This window comes from Lissotriton vulgaris, unplaced genomic scaffold, assembly GCF_964263255.1.
Source record: "Lissotriton vulgaris unplaced genomic scaffold, aLisVul1.2 SCAFFOLD_852, whole genome shotgun sequence".
Classification (NCBI taxonomy): Eukaryota; Metazoa; Chordata; class Amphibia; order Caudata; family Salamandridae; genus Lissotriton; species Lissotriton vulgaris.
Window position 1 is genome coordinate 728,562 of NW_028252101.1, and position 19,600 is coordinate 748,161.

A 19,600-nucleotide genomic window follows, 5' to 3' on the forward strand; every position below is an offset into this window, starting at 1 on the left:
TTTCCACTTATCTGGACTGGTCATCCGATCACTTCAAGGTCCGCCTCGTTTTTTGCGCTCCTTCTATCTGTCTCTCTGCTCATTCCACTCGCCCTTCTCTCTGTCCTTTTCTCTCACTTTGTGCCCGTTTTCCGCATTGTCCTCTCTCGCTTTGGACGTCTTTGTGCCCCTTTTCCACTTCCACTCTTTCTTTGTGCCTCTTTGTGCCCATTTTCCACTCTCCACTCTCTCTCTTTGTGACTCTGTGTGCCCATGTTCAACTATCCACTCTCTCTCTTTGTGCCCATTCTTCCACCCTCTACTCTCTCGGTCTCTTTTTGCCTTTTTTTTTGTGTCCCCTTTTTCTTGGCGTCCGGTACTCCTGCATTTTCCTGTCGCCTCCCTACTGTGCTTTACCGCATCTCTGTCACGTGCCTTCTACCGCCTCCTGCACACTTCCCTAGCCCTTTCCTCTTCTGTACTGTGTATCCCCCCCGGACACACTTAATGGTGCCCGCTGCGTGACTGCTCAACAAGCGTGCCAAAGGCAAGCCTGTCTGAACCCATCCACTCCTTGAATGCGCCCAGCGCTACGCACCCTGGGCCGACCCAACTCTGCTGCTGCACAGCCTCCAGCCTGCATGTGCTCAACACCAGACGCCACCACATCAGATGCTTTCACGCCTCACCTTATCCACGGTAGGAACACACAGTCCTCACCCGCCACACACGGCTCACTCCGTATGACATGCATGGTTAGCAACACCAGATTTCTTAGCAAACACGCCACTGAGATCTGGGACACAATAGAGACGCACTCCCCGGACATCTTATTACGGACGGATACCTGGCTAATTCCCACATCGACACCCACCATTGCCACAGCCATTCCATGGAGATACAAGATCTCCAGCTAGGACAGACAAAAAAAACCAGGACGACTTGTCGTCATACACAAGGACTCCATCACCCGCACCTCCAACAACGAGGACACAAACTTCATGGAACACATGAACTTCTGAATTCAGACCAGCAACCACATCTCCATCAAAGGCACCCTAGCTTACCTACCACCTGGACCACAGGCAAACTTTAGCAATCTCCTCACAGACGTCATCGCCCCCGTCGCCATCAGCTCGAACAAATTCATCTTACTCAGCAATCTATTCCAACTTGGTGACCAAAAAGATCCCAACTACACTGCCATACTCGAAAGCCTCAAGATCCTAGGACTCACATAGATCGTCCAGGGCCCCACCCACAAGGCAGGACACACTCTCGACCCCAGTTTTACAACCAGCAACAAAGTCAAGTTCAGCCACCTCACTCCGTTCACCTGGACAGGCCACTCCATGGTCCATTTCTTCACCAACACACCCCAACCCCCTGTGCCAAAACTACCTACAACCTCAGACGTAGCTGGAGCAAGATAGAGAACACAGACTGGACTAACACCCTCGCGGTCCACCAACCAAACCTCATTGGTGACCTTCATGCCAACATCAAATCTTTCAACAACTGAATCAATACCAGTGCAGACACCCTAGCTCCCCTGGGGAACGTCAGACATTCCAGAACCAACACACAAACCATCTGGTACACCAAGAACCTTAGAAACTCCAAATGACTTCGCAAATAGCTGGAGAGAAAACGGAGAATCAATCCGGAAACCACAGCGAGAAACACTTACAAGTCTGCGCTCAGGAAATACCAAACCAAACTCAACAAGGCAAGAAAAACAGCACTAGCTCTCGACAACTCCAACAAATGAAAAAAACTCTTCAACAGCACCAAAGAATTCTCCAACCCTACAGCCACCACCAACTCCATCACCACTTTGCAAGACCTCTGCGACATCCTCTCCAATTTCTTCCACAGCAAAATCCTCAACATTTACAGCAACTTCAACTGCCAATGCAAGACACAAGAACTCATCAACCAGCTGACACCACCACCAAATCGGACCACCAGATCACTAACTGGAAACCTCTACCCCAGAAGCTACTGCCAAAATCATGAGAACAATCCACACTGGGGCCCCCACTGGCCAATGCCCCCACAATATGTTTATCCTAGAAGGAACGCTGATCGGCTCCCACCTCAACACCATCATCAACACCTCCTTCCAAAGTGGAACCTTCCCGGACAACTGTTAACACCCAGAAACCAGAGTCCTCCTAAAAAAAACATGGCAGACTCAAAAGCGCTCTTGCCCTTCCCATTGAAGGTCACAGCAAAATCTATCAATAAACAACTCTCCACCCATTCTCGAACAACATCACCTACTGGTCATCTCGCAGTCCAGATTCTGCAATAACCACAGCACAGAAATTGCTCTTATCACACCAACATCTGCACCATCCTGGACAACGCTGCACTCATAGTACTAGACCTCTCCGCAGCCTTCATCAGCTGCCACAGCACCGTCATCCCAAAACTTCACAACTCTGGAATACAAGGTCATGCCCTGAGCTGGCTGGCCTCCTTTCTCTCTGACAGCACCCAGTGTATCAAGCTCCCACCCCACACCTCCAAACTCAAGATCACCTGCAGAGTACTTCAAGGATCATCGCTGAACCCCACCGTCGTCAATGTCGATATGGCACCACTCTTCCACGTTATAAGATCCGTTGAATCCACATTGTATCCTAAGCAGTCAACACTCAGCTCATCCTCTCCCTCACAGACAACTACTCCACCACCAGGAGCAACTTCAACAACTGCATGTCTAATGTGGCAAACTGGATGAAACAGAATGCCTAAAGCTCAACACAGATAAAACTGAAGTCCTGATCTTCGGAAAAAAGAGCTTTCCATGGGACTCCTCCTTGTGACCAACAGACCTGGAACCCATGCCCACCCCCACAAACCATGCCAAAATCCTCAGCATCATTGTGCCTGGACGACAGGCTCACGATGGCAAAACAAATGAACACTGTCACCCCCTCTGGCTAATTTATTTATATGCTGCGCTGGCTGATGAGGGCTGAAAGACCGAAACCGGTCCTAGGATGCTTGTTTCCAGTCTAAGTTGACCTGGCCTGGCAGTTCGGGCTGGACTGTTCCCATTGGGCACAGGGTCAAGACTGATTTGCATATGGCTGGGTCCAAACTGGAATGGCATGGTGAGCAAAAAAACGATGGATTTAGGCCCAGATCTCTATACTGGTATGAATGTCTGACATTGTTCTGCATTCTGTCCATCAACTGTTCTTTTTGCATTTATATTGTGAATAAAGCTTCTATCATGTACCTAAAGTATCATGTTTAGGACTTCCACTGGAAGTTCCATTGAAGGCGTATTCATTCTATGAGCCAATGTTTGAGAAAATGTTTCATTTTGTGCAGATTATCTCCGGAGTGCAGTTGATGAGCTAGTAGGTGAACATTTCTCTTAGCTTAAGAAATGGGCGTTACAAATGTAAAACATTACGTTCTTGTTTCGGATTTGCCAATGCGACCCTAACCATGAACATACCATGCAAAATTTATTGAAGCTATTTATGGAATATTTACCCAAAAAACATATAGAAGGAGCGCAATATTGTCACGTAAATCATCAATCAAATATTGTAATACTTTAATAATCAAGTTCCACCGCAAGCTACCTTTTAGATCCAATCTTTTATTTGTATACGTTGTCTTTTTTTCAAAGATGCCTTCTTCAAGAAGAAAGTAACAGGATATACAATCAAAAGTACATTCAACAGCCTATGCATTTCGTCCCTCATTGGACATCATCAGGGCTGTAAAGAAAAAAAACATACTCAAAATACTTAATTACAAGGGTGTACATTATTGACCCTAACATCACCCATCTTGTTATGAGTTCTTAACAATAGGTTTATAAACACTGCAAGCCTGCCTATATGACATACTAGAAACCTCTCCTCTTTTAATAATGCCTGCCTATGTTACAAACAACTTCATATATACCCATTTGAATGCATCTTAGACATACAGATCTTGATCGATAATGAAAAACAATTTTGATAATTCTGAGGGGACTCCTGAGGCGGAAGCCGGGACCCCGTAATTACAGCCCGTTTTTAAAAATGTATACTGTCCTTTTGGTAATCAGATTGAGTGATTTGCCTTTTTTTAAAATTGTATTGTGCCCATCTTGCTGCGAATTGCAAACTTAGCATACTTGTACTGGAACTGTAGCCCTGATTTCCCCGATCCTCCCGCTCCTCTTTTGCAGCCGATTTTGGGGCTGGAGGGAGACTGGGAAGGACCGGGCAAGAGGGAGACGCCATCTTGGGGAGGGTTCAGGGTCGGTGCACTAGCTGCTCGGGACCCCACCTGGCCAATGTTATAAATAGCCAGTTCTACACCACGCCAGTACCTGAGGGGACTCCTGAGGCGGAATCCGGGACCCCGTAATTACAGCGCGTTTTAAAAAATGTATACTATCCTTTTGGTAATCACATTGAGTGATTTGCCCTTTTTTTAAATTGTATTGTGCCCATCTTGCTGCGATTGCAAACTTAGCATACTTGTACTGGAACTGTAGCCCTGATTTCCCTGATCCTCCCGCTCCTCTGTTGCAGCCGATTTTGGGGCTGGAGGGAGACTGGGAAGGACCGGGCAAGAGGGAGACGCCATCTTGGTGAGGGTGCAGGGTTGGCGCACTAGCTGCTCGGGACACCACCTGGTCTAACACCCCCATTTAAGGATGTCATTGTACCGGGCGCGAAGCGGTTGCGCCGGCGGCGCGCCAAAGGCAAGCCCGTCTGCACCCGTCCGCGCCAGTGCGTCGCCTCTCGCAGGGACCCTGATCTAGAGAGGAGGGCAAACATTATTTATACCAGGGATGCCCTTTTGGGTTTCAACACCTCAACTGCCTCATGTATTAGGATATTTCCTTATCATCTGAGGGGAAGTTCTACATGCTTTTGTGGATATACTCTTCCCAAACCCTTATCACGTACGTCCCGCACGGACACCTGCCCTCAGCAACAAATCCGGGTAGCCCAGCTTAAGATAAGATCCCTGGCAAAACACTATATGGAAGTCCATGACCTGGTTAAACAATACGCATTAGTCATCCTGTTCCTTACGGAGACCTGGTTGCTAGAGGACGTGATTTCTGTAACTAACTTAGCCACCCCAGCGGGATACTCTATCTACCCACTGAATTGGCAATCGAGAGGTGGGGATATAGCGGTGATGATTAAATCCCAATACTTATGCCTATTTACCAAACTGGACATCGAAGGGAGTGAATGCGCCCCCTACAATATTAAGATAAACCCCCAGTTAACTCTACCAGGTATCTTAATATATAGACCCCCAGGACAGGACAATAGTTTCATTAAGGCTCTCCTTGAAACCACCTGCTCGCTGGTAACAGGGCCAGCCAACTTTAGCATTATGGGAGACTTAAATATCCACTTTGACCTCACTGGGGATAAAAGGATCAGTGGTCTACTAGCAGATCTCGCTTCGTTCCAAGTCTGCCAGCTCGTCAGTGGCCCTGCTCATAGTGGAGGTCATCTTTTAGACCCTATACTTACTAACCTGGCGGAAGTAATGGCAGAAGCTCCTATCCCATTGACCTGGACGGACCATAGGCTTGTGATCATGTCAGTACCGATTCGAGGTGCACCCAATATGAGTTCTGCCCAACGGGTTCTGAAACGCCCCTGGCGGAAACTCCGACTTGATGATTTCCATGCACTATTAAAAATAGACCCTCCCAACATCAGCGATAACTCTGAATAGGGTTATGGGAGCTTTTGCAACTGGATTATCAAGGCGCTGGATGCGTTAGTCCCGGCGGACTGGATTAAGGCACGCTCTCAGGAATCTAGCCCGCGGTACAGCGAAGCGCTCTCCTCCCTTAGGAAAGAATGCAAAATTGCCGAGCGAAAGTGCAGAAAGGCATATGACCCTGTGCTCAAGACTCAATACACTCGGATGCAAAAAAATTATCCTAGAAGCATTTGCAGGGCGAGAGCCACCTACTATGCTAATGAGATCAATACTAGCCAGAATCCGTCCAAAACTATTTTCAAAATTTTAAAAGATCTTAGCGCAAAAAAAGCTACTGAGAAAACTAATGCCTCTCCTACACTTTGTGAGAAATTAGCCTCCTTCTTCATTGACAACATTCAGAAGATATATAACTCCTTCCCTACCACTCCATGTCTCAATCCCTCAGCCACTGAGCCTACTTACAAACTTACTAATATACCAGAGCTGAGCCAAGAGGATTTCCTCAAACTTTGTGAAAAAAATCAAATCAGGCTCGCCTGCGGACCCCCTAAAACCTTCACAATTTAGAGCAGCAGACATGCCAATACTCAACCCCCTCCGAGACATTATAAATTCCTCATTCTCTACTGCCATAATACCCACCAGATGGAAGCAGGCACTGGTATCTCCCATTATAAAAAAAAACAACGCTAGACCCCACTCTGCCCGAGAATTTCAGGCCTATCTCACTACTCCCCTGGCCAGCCAAGGTGGCCGAGTCCCACGTCAATACCATCTTGACGAAATTCCTTAGGTCCAACGTCACTCTAGACCCATCCCAACATGGCTTTCGTGAGGGTCACAGCACCGAAACGGCACTCCTAAGTGTTACGGAGCATCTCCGTTCCATCTTGGATTCTGGCGAGACGGCAGCACTGATATTATTAGATCTCAGTGCTGCCTTCGATACGGTCTCACACGAGGGACTGCTATTTCGGTTAGAGGAGGCAGGAATTATGGGGCAGGCTCTGGAATGGTTCAAGGCATTCCTGACGGAAAGATCCTTCCGGGTCTCCACTCCGCCGTTCCTTTCTAAAGAACGTCCAATCGAACAGGGAGTGCCGCACGGGTCTGCGCTCAGTCCGACGCTATTTAACATATACGTCCAACCACTGGCTGAGGTCTCCAAAAGATGGGGACTATCGATAGTATCATACGCGGACGACACTCAGTTGGTAGTAACTTTGAGGGACGAAGCAGGACTGAGCGCTCAGAACTTTAAACAGGGCCTAACAGCAATAACCAACTGATGACAGCAAATTACCTACAGCTCAATGCGGGCAAGTCCGAGGTACTGCTCGTAGGTAAGGAAGCTGTGGCATGGGGGGGATACATGGTGGCCCGAAATTCTTGGCAATCCACCTGTGCCGAAAAGTGAGGTAAAAAACCTCGGAGTCTGGATTGACTCCTCCCTCAACTTCACCCATCAGACTAAAAAGGTGGCAGCTACGTGCTTTGGGATCCTCCAGAACCTCAAGCCGATCCTAAAGTTCTTTGATCCCCACACGCGTCAGCTAGTGGTACAGTCTGCCATTCTTTCGCGACTGGACTACGTGAGCTCTCTACTTCTAGGGGTCAATTAGGCAGAGAGAGTAAGGTTGCAACGAATGCAAAATGCAGCAGCCAGAGCCTTGACGGGCCTCCCCAGTCATCACGCGGTAGCTAGCACTCTTGTCAAACTCCACTGGCTCCCGATAGAGAAAAGGATTCAATTCAAGACCTTATGCCTTGCATTCAAAATCTTGAAAACTGCCTCACCGCCCATGTTATGTCCCCTCCTTACATCGTACACGCCCCGGCGAACTCTTCGTTCGGAAGGCCAGAATCTGGCAATGGTCCCCCGTGTCAAGCTAGCACGGATGGGTGGACGCTCCATCCGGTTTCTTGCAGCAAAGCTTTGGAACGCCCTCCCTCTCCATATTCGTGGACTAAATGACCTTCTGGCATTAAGAAAGGCCATTAAAACCCATCTTTTCTGTTAGATTGCTCTGCTATATGATTACCAATTTTCCATCTGTCGTGGCTGTCTCTACTACCTCTCAGGTAAGCGCCGGGACGCCCCTTTGCTGGGGCAGCCGTGCGCTATAGAAAACCATATAACATAACATAACATAACCTAATCTCCAACAATATGGAATTCAACATTAGTGGAGACTGGCAACTCAACACCCAATTGATCATTTCACTAAATTCTGTGTCCCTACATCCCTCAATGTTGCGCAGCTCTCACCACCATATCCACTGTGAAACTACTTCGTACCTCAAGTAAAGAACTCCTTGTGCGTTGGGAAAAGGTAATTCTGAAACATATCCACTTCAGTCCATGGTTCCAAATATCTAATCATATTTCTACAGCGACCGTCCCTCTATCTGTGAAAACAAGGCTTGTATAAGGTTTGTAGGAAGAGGACCACAAGCACTCCCCTCCCAAAATCCCTCATTGTCTTTCTTAACTTGTACAGTACCCTCTCCCGACCGGCAAGAACCCTCACCTCAAGTCAATGAAGGTATGTCCTTATATACGTCCTCAGTTATTCTTGAATTTCACAAACAAAAAGTGTGTCTTTAATTGTAAACAAACCAAATTTGGACAAAACACAAATTTCAAGTGAACCTCTATCTATTAAATTCAAGATTAATTCATTACCAGCAACCACCTTAGTTCACTAACCTCCAAATGCGATATTAAACAGGGAGCAGGCAACAACATTTTTCATCTTGATCCATTTTCATATTTTTCATACAAATTGCATGAACTTTGCAATAATAGTTGGTTTTAACCAGGATTTTAGACGGTTGAAGCGCATTAGGACTTAAAATCGCATTTGGAGGTCAGTGAACTAAGGTGGTTGCTGGTAATGAATTAATCTTGATTTTCACATTTTTTTTAGATTTTGCCTGCATGGGCTGGGCACATGCGCAGTCTTGCTGGCGAGATTTAATGATTAAGAGGGAGCTTCAGGCGTCACTGTTTATGCTAAACGGTGGCTAGCCATTGGGAAAGAGCTTTTACTGACGTAGACTTTTCTCTTTTTCAGCCAGCCCACTTGGACAGCCTGGCCTGCTTTCCTTCTGAAGTAAAAGGTTTCTTATCTTTATGGGGCCAAACACATGGCCCCATAAAGACAGAACACCTTTTACTTCAGAAGGAAAGCAGGCCGAGGCTGTCCAAGTGGGACGGCAGAAAAATAGAAATGTCTACGTCATGGCGAGCGCTTGTTGTGGTTATTCCCTCCAGTTTTTAGTCTTTTCTTTTGTGTTTAGTTAAATGATTAATGAAATCTACGGAAGCATTGTGACAGAACTGCAATAGAAGAGGCGTAGTAGGAGACGTCACTAGTCTGAAAAGTTTCCTCAACTCTTATTGGTTGCTAGCCGGCTGTGCTTTCTATATGGAGAAAGTTGAAAAAAGGTGGAGGATAAAGAACTGTACTCATTGCTGGCAGCCTTAAGGTGACCCAGAGCGAGATCTGCGTAATTGTCCAACCGGTGAGAAAAGGGTTATTGTGTACTACCCTGGCAACTTTTTATTGTATGAGCAGCCTGTTGATGAAGCAGATGGTAGCTATACGGCGTTTGGCTGATCTGCCCCAGAGACCTCTTTAATAACTTGGTAATGACCTTAAGTGCAGCCTTTCTGTAAAATTGTCAAACTGTAGGTGACACCAGTGACACAGAGCCATTCGCCCCGGTACGTTAACAGAACAAGATAAGCGCTGGCCTGAAAAGCATATATGAATGATGAATCATTAGGTTTTTGTCTATGTATACTTCTAACACTGTCATGTTATGTTAAATGTTATGTTAAAAATGATTTGTTAAGCGCACTGCCACCGGTTGGTTTCCTGGCGCTAATGAAAAACAGAGAACGTGACCTGAGGCTTAATGCGTGCTGGGATTATTGATATGCTTGTCTGAAGAGCCAGGTCTTTAATGCTTTCCTGAACGACATGAGATCCGTACAAGTCCGGATTTCAAGGGGGAAGGTATTCCACAGGCGAGGAGCCAGAATAGCAAATCTGCAGCCCCCAGAACGCTTGCGTTTAAAGGAAGGAGTCTGAAGAAGGGCTGAGCGCAGATTGCGAGAAGGAATATGCTTCATGACAAGTCTATCAATGAATTTAGGGCTTTTACTATGGAGGGATTTAAAAATCATGCAGCCTGTTTTGAAGGAACAACGTTGGGCCATGGGGAGCCAGTGAAGTTTCCTAAGCAATGGGGTGGCCGATTGCCATCTGGGTTGGGCCAGAATCAATCTGGCAGCGTAATTCTGCACCATCTGAAGGCCCTTCAGCAGGTAAAGGGGTAGGCCTAAGTAAATAGAATTTGCGTAATCCAGGTGGGAGAGCACAGTGGCGATCACCACCTGGATAATGGCCTCCGAGGTAAAAAAGCGCCGGACCTTCCGGATTTTCCTGAGCTGGAAAAAACACTTGGAGACCACCTGGCCTACTTGTGATTTCAGTGAAAGATCACTATTCAAGGTGACTCCAAGTGTCTTTGCTGAGGAGGAAGGGGTTGGAGCTTGGCCCATATCTGATGGCCAGTAATGCGGGCCCCAGTGTTTGGCACTGTCTCCTGTGAGCACTAGCTCGGTTTTTCCCGGGTTTAGTTTTAAATGATTTTGGTCCATCCACACTTGGATGAACCTCATAGTAGACTGAAAGGGAGAGATGGAAGTTTCAGAGTTGTCGATAGTAAATAGCATTTGCAGGTCATCTGCGTAGTTGAACACCGTCACCTGTTTATCTCTCAGGGCCTGGATTAGAGGGAGGATATAGAGGTTAAACAGGTGGGGTGACAGGGAGGAGCCCTGTGGTACTCCGCATGTGATGGTCTGTTTCATACCAGCCAGATCTCCAAGGCGGACTGCCTGGAATCGGTTCTCCAAGAAGGACTTCAGCCAGCTGGCTGCTGTGCCCCGAATGCCGGCCTGGGTGACACGGTCGATCAGGATGTTATGGTCGACCGTGTCAAACGCGGCCGACAAGTCACGCAGCACCAAGGCCTGGGGGGAACGTCTGTCAGCACAGTCCCGGAGGGTGTCTAGTACCGTGACTACCACTGCCTCTGTTGAGTGAGCAGGGCGAAACCCTGCCTGATGAGGCATGCATCCTGGTGAAATGGACAGCGAGCGCACTGATGCCTTGGTGTTGCTTATAAAACCGCAAAATTGTTTATATAAATTGTTGGTACCAACGTTAGTGATTGCCTTGTTACTCTAAAAAAATCCTATTTAAATATGTACAGACAGCACAGCTGAAATGAGCAAAGCAGCATTATTTAAAGTAACCCAGTTCTATTGTTCACGCTAGTACTGTAGACGTTTGTGATAATATATTTGTCAAGGACTAAACTAAATATATAGATTTGAGGGTTGTGCTGTGGCCTCTGTAAAATCAATGAGTATTGTGGCTAAGTTAGTATTTACGGTGGTTTCTCTGCCTGGTAGAAATCTCTGCTGCCAGGATGATATTAAATTAGCAATTTTACTATAGAACCTTGTTGCATTTATTCAAACGGATAAAGATATTGGGCAATAGGAACCTACTAAGACAGGAGATTTATTCCTCTTCCAGAATACTATTATACTATCATAGAACCGGTAATCAAAGAATACCAGTTCTATGATTCCGGTATTGGCGCCCCTTACCACATCCCAGGGAGCAGCTGAGGAAAAAGAAATGCTATACCTGGAGTACCAGTCTGTGTAATTCAAAAGGAATTGCATAATTACTGGTTGCTTTTACAAACAAGCATTAGAAATGCAATAGGTCTCGCCTTTGATTCAGTTAAAGCCATTTGCTTTGCTAATGGCATTGTATAGCAATGCAAATGGCTTTAACTTAATAAAAGGTGAGACCTATTGCATTACAGCCCTGATGATGTCCCATGAGGGACGAAACGCATAGGCTGTTGAATGTATTTTAGATTGTATATCCTGTTAATTTCTTCTTGAAAAAGGCATCTTTGAAAACAAGGCAACGTACAAAAATAAAAGACTGGATCTAAAAGGAAACTTGCAGTGGAACTTGATGATTAATGGACTACAATATTTGACTGATGATTTACATGATAATATTGCGCTCATTCTATATGTTTTTTTCCAATTATTGTGGTTTAACGGTGGGCCACAAGAAGTTGCGCGTAGTAGGTAGGATTGCAGTTATAATTTGGGGAAATAACTCACTAGTGCACACAGTCTTGACCCTCATCGTAGTGTCATTATTGGTTAATAGAATATTTACTCTGCTGAAATGTATGCGTGTTGTATACTATCGTTATTGGTCCTTGTGCCCTACGTCATGCATTCCATTTTGGAATGCCAGTGTTCCTACTTATGTGACGTCACCCCTGCCCCGGTCATCTTCTCCCCTATCCTCTGTCCCCGCACCTGCTCTGTTCTTCCTGTCCCTGGCGGGCCTTTCCATATTATATAGTAAATAAAAGACTTTAACCTTTCTCCGTGGTCTGTACCTACTCCACAACAATGCGTTTCAATGAGTAGCGTAGTCTCAACAACTAGATCTATCGGAGATTCTGAAACCGAATTAATTGGTGTGTTCAAAATATTGGGGTTTAATTAAATGGTTATCGGGGTTCAACTTCCACACCACAATAACCTCAGTACCGATTCACTTTTTTTTAAGTGGTTAGTATAACACACCACCATGTAAGGTTATTTTTAAGTTATATTTTTATTTCATTTTGAAAAAAAATACAAGAAGCACTACAAAAACTTTTGACTAAATATACATAGAGACGATCAACGCTGGAGGAAACCATCTCACCTTGCAATGCCTGCCGTCTCCTTGTGCTGACGTCATAAAAGACCCGCCTATTCAGAGTCTACGTTTCACACCGATGAGTGTTATGAAAGTCGATCCCTGACTTTGCTGGACTAAACCACTGTCTGCAAACCAAGCATATTCACCCGTGCATGTCTCCTGACCCCCGGAAATGTGCTTTCTATAGAGGGGACAGCGAGGCTGGCGACTCTGGTTTGCTTGCCACTACCGCATCTCCCTCTGCCCTGCATGAAGTGGACTCGCCGGGTCTTGTGAGGTGTGCGCTTGCGCGACCGTGTGCAGTCAGTGTGGACGTTGGGAGGATTAGCATTTGGAGAGGGAAAGATGGCGTCTACCGGTAAGTAACGGAAGAGCTCCCTTGGCCTGTTTGTGTGCTTTCTAACTTGCGCCTATGCACCTCTTAGTGTCCCTTGATTGTGCTCCTGCCGACTTGAGCCGCTCCAAAAGTATTAAACTATGTACTATTATCGAGGCGTGTTTCCCCAGAAGACGGTGCTGTACCAATCTGCTTTTTAGGCCCAAGTGGCTGATTTCTGGCAGTCGGTACAGGCTTGTTTCCGCCGTACAAGTGATTGGGGTGATATCCCCTTGCCTGTTGATGTTGGGAACTGGCCCCAACACGTGGAAACACAAAATGGCGGCTCGGGTAGCAGCCGTTCTGTAGGTATTTGGGGAGCACCAGGAGATATTGATAGGACAGGACTACAGAGTTCCCGGGCGTCGGAGGGCTTCCTTCCCAACCTATATACGAACGGGCTTTTGTTATGGAACTTTCCATGCGAGATTCAACTTGTTTGGGATCTGGGAACGAGGTAGTGCTTTGGTAGTGTGTCCCACGGAAAAGAGACATTCGAGGTACCCTCACCCCTTTCCTGGTCCACACATCTATGGTTGCCAAATTGTTTTTAGTTTGCGTGGCCCTTATTTTCCCTACTCTACATAACCAGTTACACAACGTTAATGGCCCATTTTAAGTACTTGTACTACTTTGGATATTTAGTATTTCAACAAGCCAGGCTTTTTTTTGTGAACAGCTGTCGCTCCGCGTTATTGTTCATGCAAGTGCAAATACTACACTTCATATTAGTAGTGCAATACTAATGGATTAGTAAAGCTCGACTCATAACTATTGTGTGAGCTTTTCTTCCTTGTTTTGTAACGCAGACTCAAGGCTAGACCGAGCTGAACTCGTAGGGGATCGTCTAATATCACCACGTTTTTGTTGACACCGCTAAATCTGCCGTTCTGCTTTTATTATCATTAGTCACTCGCGCTTGGTGTCGCGGTACAACGAGGGGTTTGTTATGTCGGCGTCTCAGGCCAGTGTTTACGTACGGGGAATTTGTAAGATACTCTTAGCCGAAAAACTACGTTGTTGCGGAACGTAAGCAACCCTGCAGTTCGTCCTGTATATGTTAATTTAATTTTGGAAAATATATTTAGCGAACCGATCGTAGTTTGAGTTAAGGTTACGAATTGGGTTTTAATATCTCCCATCCTTCTGCCAGTGCAACAGATTACAATCCTTCGTGCACAGGTGTTAAATTCCTGTTAGTCTTTTGGGACCGACTCCCTTGCAGGAACTGGAAGCTGTTGCTCCTGGAGACTTCACAGAAGGAGCAACTGTTACTAGGCTAGCCATACAGATGAGCAGCTCTTCATATTTATATAAACTATTTAGTAAGTTCTCAATGATGCGATTCAATCTCGTAAATTCATCTCTGGCTCAGTGTTACTAGTAGTTTACCTTTTAGATCTTAATTACAGTTCAAGCTTCTTTTGCAGTGACTACATATAAATATTTCTCGTTTTCTTCAAGCCGATCTTGAAGCATTCTGCTCCTTTCATTGCTATGTAATTTGTCTAAATCTACCAGAGCGCGGAGCGATTGGTTTCTTGCAGAGCTTCGTGATGCAAGTTTTCAGAAAGACCTAGGGACCTGTACGTGTATCGCAGTTGTAGCGTGGTCACGCAGCGTGGCTGTGTGTGTGTGTGTGTATGTATGTATGTATGTATGTGTATATATATATATATATATATCATAATCTGTGTGTCTGTATATGTATGTGTGTGTATATAAGTTTTATATAGCGCAAACAAGATCCCAAAGGATATCGGAGCGCTTTACAATAAGTTGGAAGAAGAGAACAAAATTAAGTATACACCGCGATTGTGGGAAAAAAAACAATGCTAAACAGTAAACAATGGTACACATATAAGGTATAATAAAATGTGGATCTGATCAGTAATTGTTAGTTGTACCATGGAGCTAGAAACAGACACCGCCACCTCCTCCCCCATGTGGTAAAAATTTGCTCATTAAGAATCTTTTGGCTTCCAGTTTGAAAGTCGTAGGCGAGTCTGCGGACGTCCGGAGGAAGAGTTCCATATGTTAGGGGCGGCACCAGAGAAGGCTCGGTGACGAGTTCTCTTTTTTGCTAAGGATGATCGGTTTCAGGAGGGGAATAGAGGCGCTTCTAGATGCCCTCACCCCACAGGATAATTCAAGTTTTTGCGCCAGATACGTGGGAGTATTGTAGTGAAGGGCTTTCTGCATCAGGATTGCAATCTTTTTTTTTTTTTTTTTTTAAATATATTTTTATTGCAGGAATCAGTAAATCAGTACAGTAGCGACCAGCATTGTATCATAAGCAATATTAACAGAATAAAGCCCTCTGGCCCCCCTCCGTAAAGTCCGTACACAGCCAACTGGCCCACCACCCTGGGGTCGGGCGGCGAAATGCAACGGGGGTCAGTAGGATGCTGGAGCTGGTCCGGATAATACACTGTCCGTCATCTGCTTTTCCAAACAAGCCTAAAACTCCCAAAATAAACCCTCCCCCCCCCAAAATGTCTACTAACTAAGAAACCCCCCCCCCCCCCCACCACCAGCGCCAGGGAGCTATCAACATAGGATCTGCTATTTGACCCACGGGGAAGGCAAGAGGATTGTCAGTGCTGACGTTCACCGGGACTCGGGGCGAGTCGCTTCTTCACTTTCAGAGTCGCTGGGGGCACAATAATCCCTGAGGGCCTGCACCAGCATTTCCCACTCCAACGCGGCCTCCTGCGCCTTCTCATTACCCTGCCTCCAAGCCAGTTGATATCTCAGCGCGCTCTCTCCCGCCGCCCACTTTAAAAGCTCACTGTGCCATCTGCTGCCTGCCGGACCAGATCGTGCCTTCCAGTTCCTGGTCACCTCTCGCTTAGCAAGGAGGAGCCCCAGGTCGATAAATTTACTGGAAATTTTATTCCTGGGGGTATGGGGGAACCAGTGCAAGAGCCCCACCGCCGCATCCAATGATAAGAGTCTCCCTGTCACCTCCTCCGGAGTCGTCGCTACCTCCTGCCAGCAGGACGTCAGTCCTGGACAGGCCCATAACATGTGTAGGAGGTCCGCCTCCTGAGCCGGGCATCTAGGGCATTCCGCCGAAGCCGTGGCAAAATAACGCCTGATTTTCACCGGAGTCAGGTACGCTCTATGGAGAACATAATAGTGGACCAGCTGGAAACGGGCGCTACGTGTGCCCTTCCAGGCTCGTCTCACCAACTGGGTCCAGGTCGTCTCCGGGATCTCCCTACCAATGTCCTCCTCCCAGCGGGTCCTCAAAGTGGTGAGAGGAGCCAATCCCTCGGTAATCAACCTGCCGTAGAGGCAAGTGACCGCCTTCACCGTGCCCGCCGACATCATTACGTACTGGCACACCTGAGACAAGTGGGGTTCCTCCTGCCCGTTCTTCCAGTGTGCCTGGATCGCTCGTACAATGGCCGACTGCAGCAGAAAGTCACCCCGGGAGATCCCGAAGCGGTCAATGAGATCCTGAAAGGACAGGAGCGCTCCGTCCTCGTACAGATCACCGACGAGCTGTAAACCGGAATTCTCCCAGGCCGCCAAACGTGACCAATCCCCTCTGTGGGGGAGGGCTGTCAACATCCCTAACGGTATTTCAGGCGCATACGGTGTTCTCAGGTGGCCTCGGGCGTGGGCCCGATTCCAACACAGTCGGACAGTCCGCTCCTCCATCGACAAGTCCCGCAGGACCAAACGTTGTCGCAGCGCTATAAAGGAGAGAACATGCCTGGCCATACCCGTCCCTCTACCGTCTTCCGGGCCCCGGAATTCCCTGGCAATCTCCTGGGTGAAGGTCTGGAGCTGCGCCGCCAGATAGTACTTCTCGAAGTCCGACACAGCGAGCCCCCCCTCGTTTTTCGGCCTCATCAAGGTATTGAGGGCCACCCGCCGCCGGCCCGTTCCCCAGAGGAATCCGACCACCATAGAGCGCAAGCGACGAAACGTGGCCGGTGGGACCCAGATCGGCAAAGTTCGGAAGTAATACAATAACCGGGGAAGCGCCACCATTTTGAGCAGGGCGATACGTCCCGCCACTGAGAGCGGCAGCGTGGCCCAAAAGTCCATGCAACCTCGGAGTGCTTGAATGCAGCGGGCAATGTTCCCATCTAGGAGGTCGGGTTGGTCGTGGTAAACGAATACCCCAAGGTACTTAAAGCAGTCGGGCTCCCATCTAATCTCCCTACTTAGCGCAGGGGTGGGGGTACCCCTGCGTACCGGAAAAAGACAGGTCTTAGACCAATTCACTCGGAGGCCCGAGACCTCTCCGAACTCCGTGAGCGCCAATTCCGCTCCCCGTAAAGCGTCGATCGGGTCCTCAAGGAAGAGCAACAGGTCGTCCGCATATAGCGAGACATAATGCGGGCCCGCAGACGTCCATAAGCCCGTATAGTGGGCTCCCGAGCGAAGGTGCATCGCCAGTGGCTCCACCGCTAGCGCAAAAAGAAGCGGGGACAAGGAGCACCCTTGCCGCGTGCCTCGTTCTACCGGATACCGCGATGAAATCAATGGGCCCGCTCGGACCCTGGCCGAAGCAGAAGCATAAAGAACCGCGGTCCATCTGACAAATCCCTCCCCGAGGCCGAATCTCCGTAACACCGTGCAGAGGTAGTCCCACTCTAGGCTATCAAAAGCCTTTTCCAGGTCCACCGACAAGACTACCGGGGACGGGGCATCCAGAAATGGCTCCCCCAGCAAGCGGAACAACCTACGAATATTCATAGTCGTGTTCCGCCGTGGGATGAAACCGGCCTGGTCCTCATGCACCAGGGAACTCATATGTCCCAGCAGCCTCGAGGCCAAGATGCTGCTTAATATTTTGTAGTCCACCGTCAACATGGATAGGGGACGGTAGGACCCCGGGTCGGATGAGTCTCGGCCCGGTTTGAGGAGAGGAACCACCAACGCCTCACACATCGAGCTCGGGAGTCGCCCCAGCCTCTTCGCCTCCCTGTAGACCACCAGTAACCGAGGGGCTAGGAGGTCAGCGTAAGCTGCATAGAACTCCACTGGTAGGCCATCTAGGCCCGGGGTCTTGTTCCTCGCCATCCTTTTAATGGCCCCGCGGATCTCCCCTAATTCGATGTCGGAACCCAGAGTTTTCGCCACTTCCTGCTCTACTGTGCGGAGCTCCAGTGGGCGAAGATAATTATCAAGCCGGTCTGGGTCACGTGCGGAGCGACTGCGGTATAAACATTCATAATAATGCCGGAAGCAACTAAGGATCTCCGGTTGGGTGCATACCTCGGTTCCGTCTGCCCCACGCATATTTGTCGTCGTCTGGGACTGGCGCGTAGGGTTGGCCAACCACGCCAACAACGCACTCGACCTGTCTCCCTCCGCGATAGACCGGACCGTATAGGCCTTATAATCAAAACAGCGGAGCCGTTCGACCTCCACCGCTACCCTTTCCCTCGCCTCCGCCGTTTGTGCTTGCAATTCCGGGTGTCCGGGGCGGCGAACTTCAAGCTCGCGGAGTGCCCGGTCCGCAGTGTCTAAATCAGCCAGGATAACGCGCCTCATGCCCACCTTCTTAGAGATACAGTAGCCCCTCACCACTACCTTAAAAGCGTCCCATTCTAACGCCCTAGTACTCGCGGAGCCGCCGTTGGACGCAAAATAATCCGATATTCTCTCCCCCAAGTCCGCCTTGAAGACACTGTCCTCGAGGATCTCGGGTCGCATCTTCCAGGTGGGCACCGCCGGCGTCCCAGGAAACCAGCGAAGGTCCAGTAGGAGGGGGTTATGGTCCGAGATGGTCCTCGATAAGTACTCCGATCGGACCGCTGCCGAAACTAGTTCGGGCGAACCAAGAAAGCCATCTAGTCTGACATGCAGCTCATGGAGGCTCGAGAAATATGAATAATCCCTAGATGCGGGGTGATGCGCCCTCCAAATATCCGTCAAACCCCAGCGGGTCTGCCAATCCTGACGACCCTTAGCCGTGCGACGGACCGGGGAATCGGGGAGCGGGGGATGCGAGCGGTCTATGTCCACATCCACTACGGAGTTAAAGTCTCCCCCCAACAGGAGGGGCCCGGCGAAAAAGTGGGCCAACGAGCCCGATAACCTGGAAAGGAAGGCAGTCTGGTCTACGTTAGGAACGTATACACAGCAAACGTTCAGGTCTCTCCCTCCTAGAGTGCCTGAGATGGCCACGAAACGCCCCTCCGGATCCAACACTGTCCTCGTGACTTGGAAGGGGAGCCCTGCCCTGATCCATATTAGCGCCCCCCTGGCATAAGCAGAGTACGACGTGGAAAAGACCTGCCCCCGCCATCTACGCTGAAGCGCCGCCCCTTCCGCCTTGTTCAGATGAGTTTCCTGCAGCAGCGCCATTTGCACTCCCCTACGCACTAAATAAGCATGGACCTTGTGGCGCCTGGACATAGTGTGAAGCCCCCTCACGTTCCAAGTAACACATTTCAAGTTAGCAACATCAGCCATTGTCCCAGATTGTTCTTGCACAGTCCCCCCATCCGGGTCCCCACAAAGAAAAGGCATCAATCCTCCCAGCGCTGATGGCGGCCATTTTCCCCAACCAAAACCAAACAACCCAAGAACCAACCAAACCCCCCCCCCCCACCCACCCCAGAACAGGACCCAAACTGCACCATCTAGATCCCATCCAAACCTCGTCTCTCATCAACCCCAGAACCCCCACTAATCCTACGGTCGCCACCGTAGGAAGGCCTTATGGGCC

At 48.5% G+C, this 19,600-nt stretch overlaps 2 protein-coding genes across 5 annotated transcripts in view; one reads left to right on the top strand and one right to left on the bottom strand.

Moving 5' to 3' along the window:
• RHBDD3 (rhomboid domain containing 3) overlaps positions 1-12,646 on the bottom strand; it is a 144,377-nt gene extending 131,731 nt beyond the window's left edge. The window contains exons 1-3 of one of the 4 annotated variants that reach the window (XM_086951003.1): positions 12,531-12,646; positions 8,000-8,109; positions 3,588-3,725 (exon numbers count right to left, since the gene is read on the bottom strand). The gene's annotated coding sequence lies outside the window, so the exon portion shown is untranslated. The remainder of the gene's footprint in view (positions 1-3,587; positions 3,726-7,999; positions 8,110-12,530) is intronic. The other 3 variants (XM_086951004.1, XM_086951005.1, XM_086951006.1) reach the window with 3 other exon arrangements.
• A 137-nt stretch (positions 12,647-12,783) lies between these two features.
• EWSR1 (EWS RNA binding protein 1) overlaps positions 12,784-19,600 on the top strand; it is a gene marked incomplete at its 3' end in the record, with an annotated part of 116,133 nt that continues 109,316 nt past the window's right edge. Inside the window, exon 1 of the mRNA XM_086951008.1 lies at positions 12,784-12,885. Within this exon, the coding sequence (XP_086807134.1) occupies positions 12,873-12,885 (13 nt within the window). The remainder of the gene's footprint in view (positions 12,886-19,600) is intronic.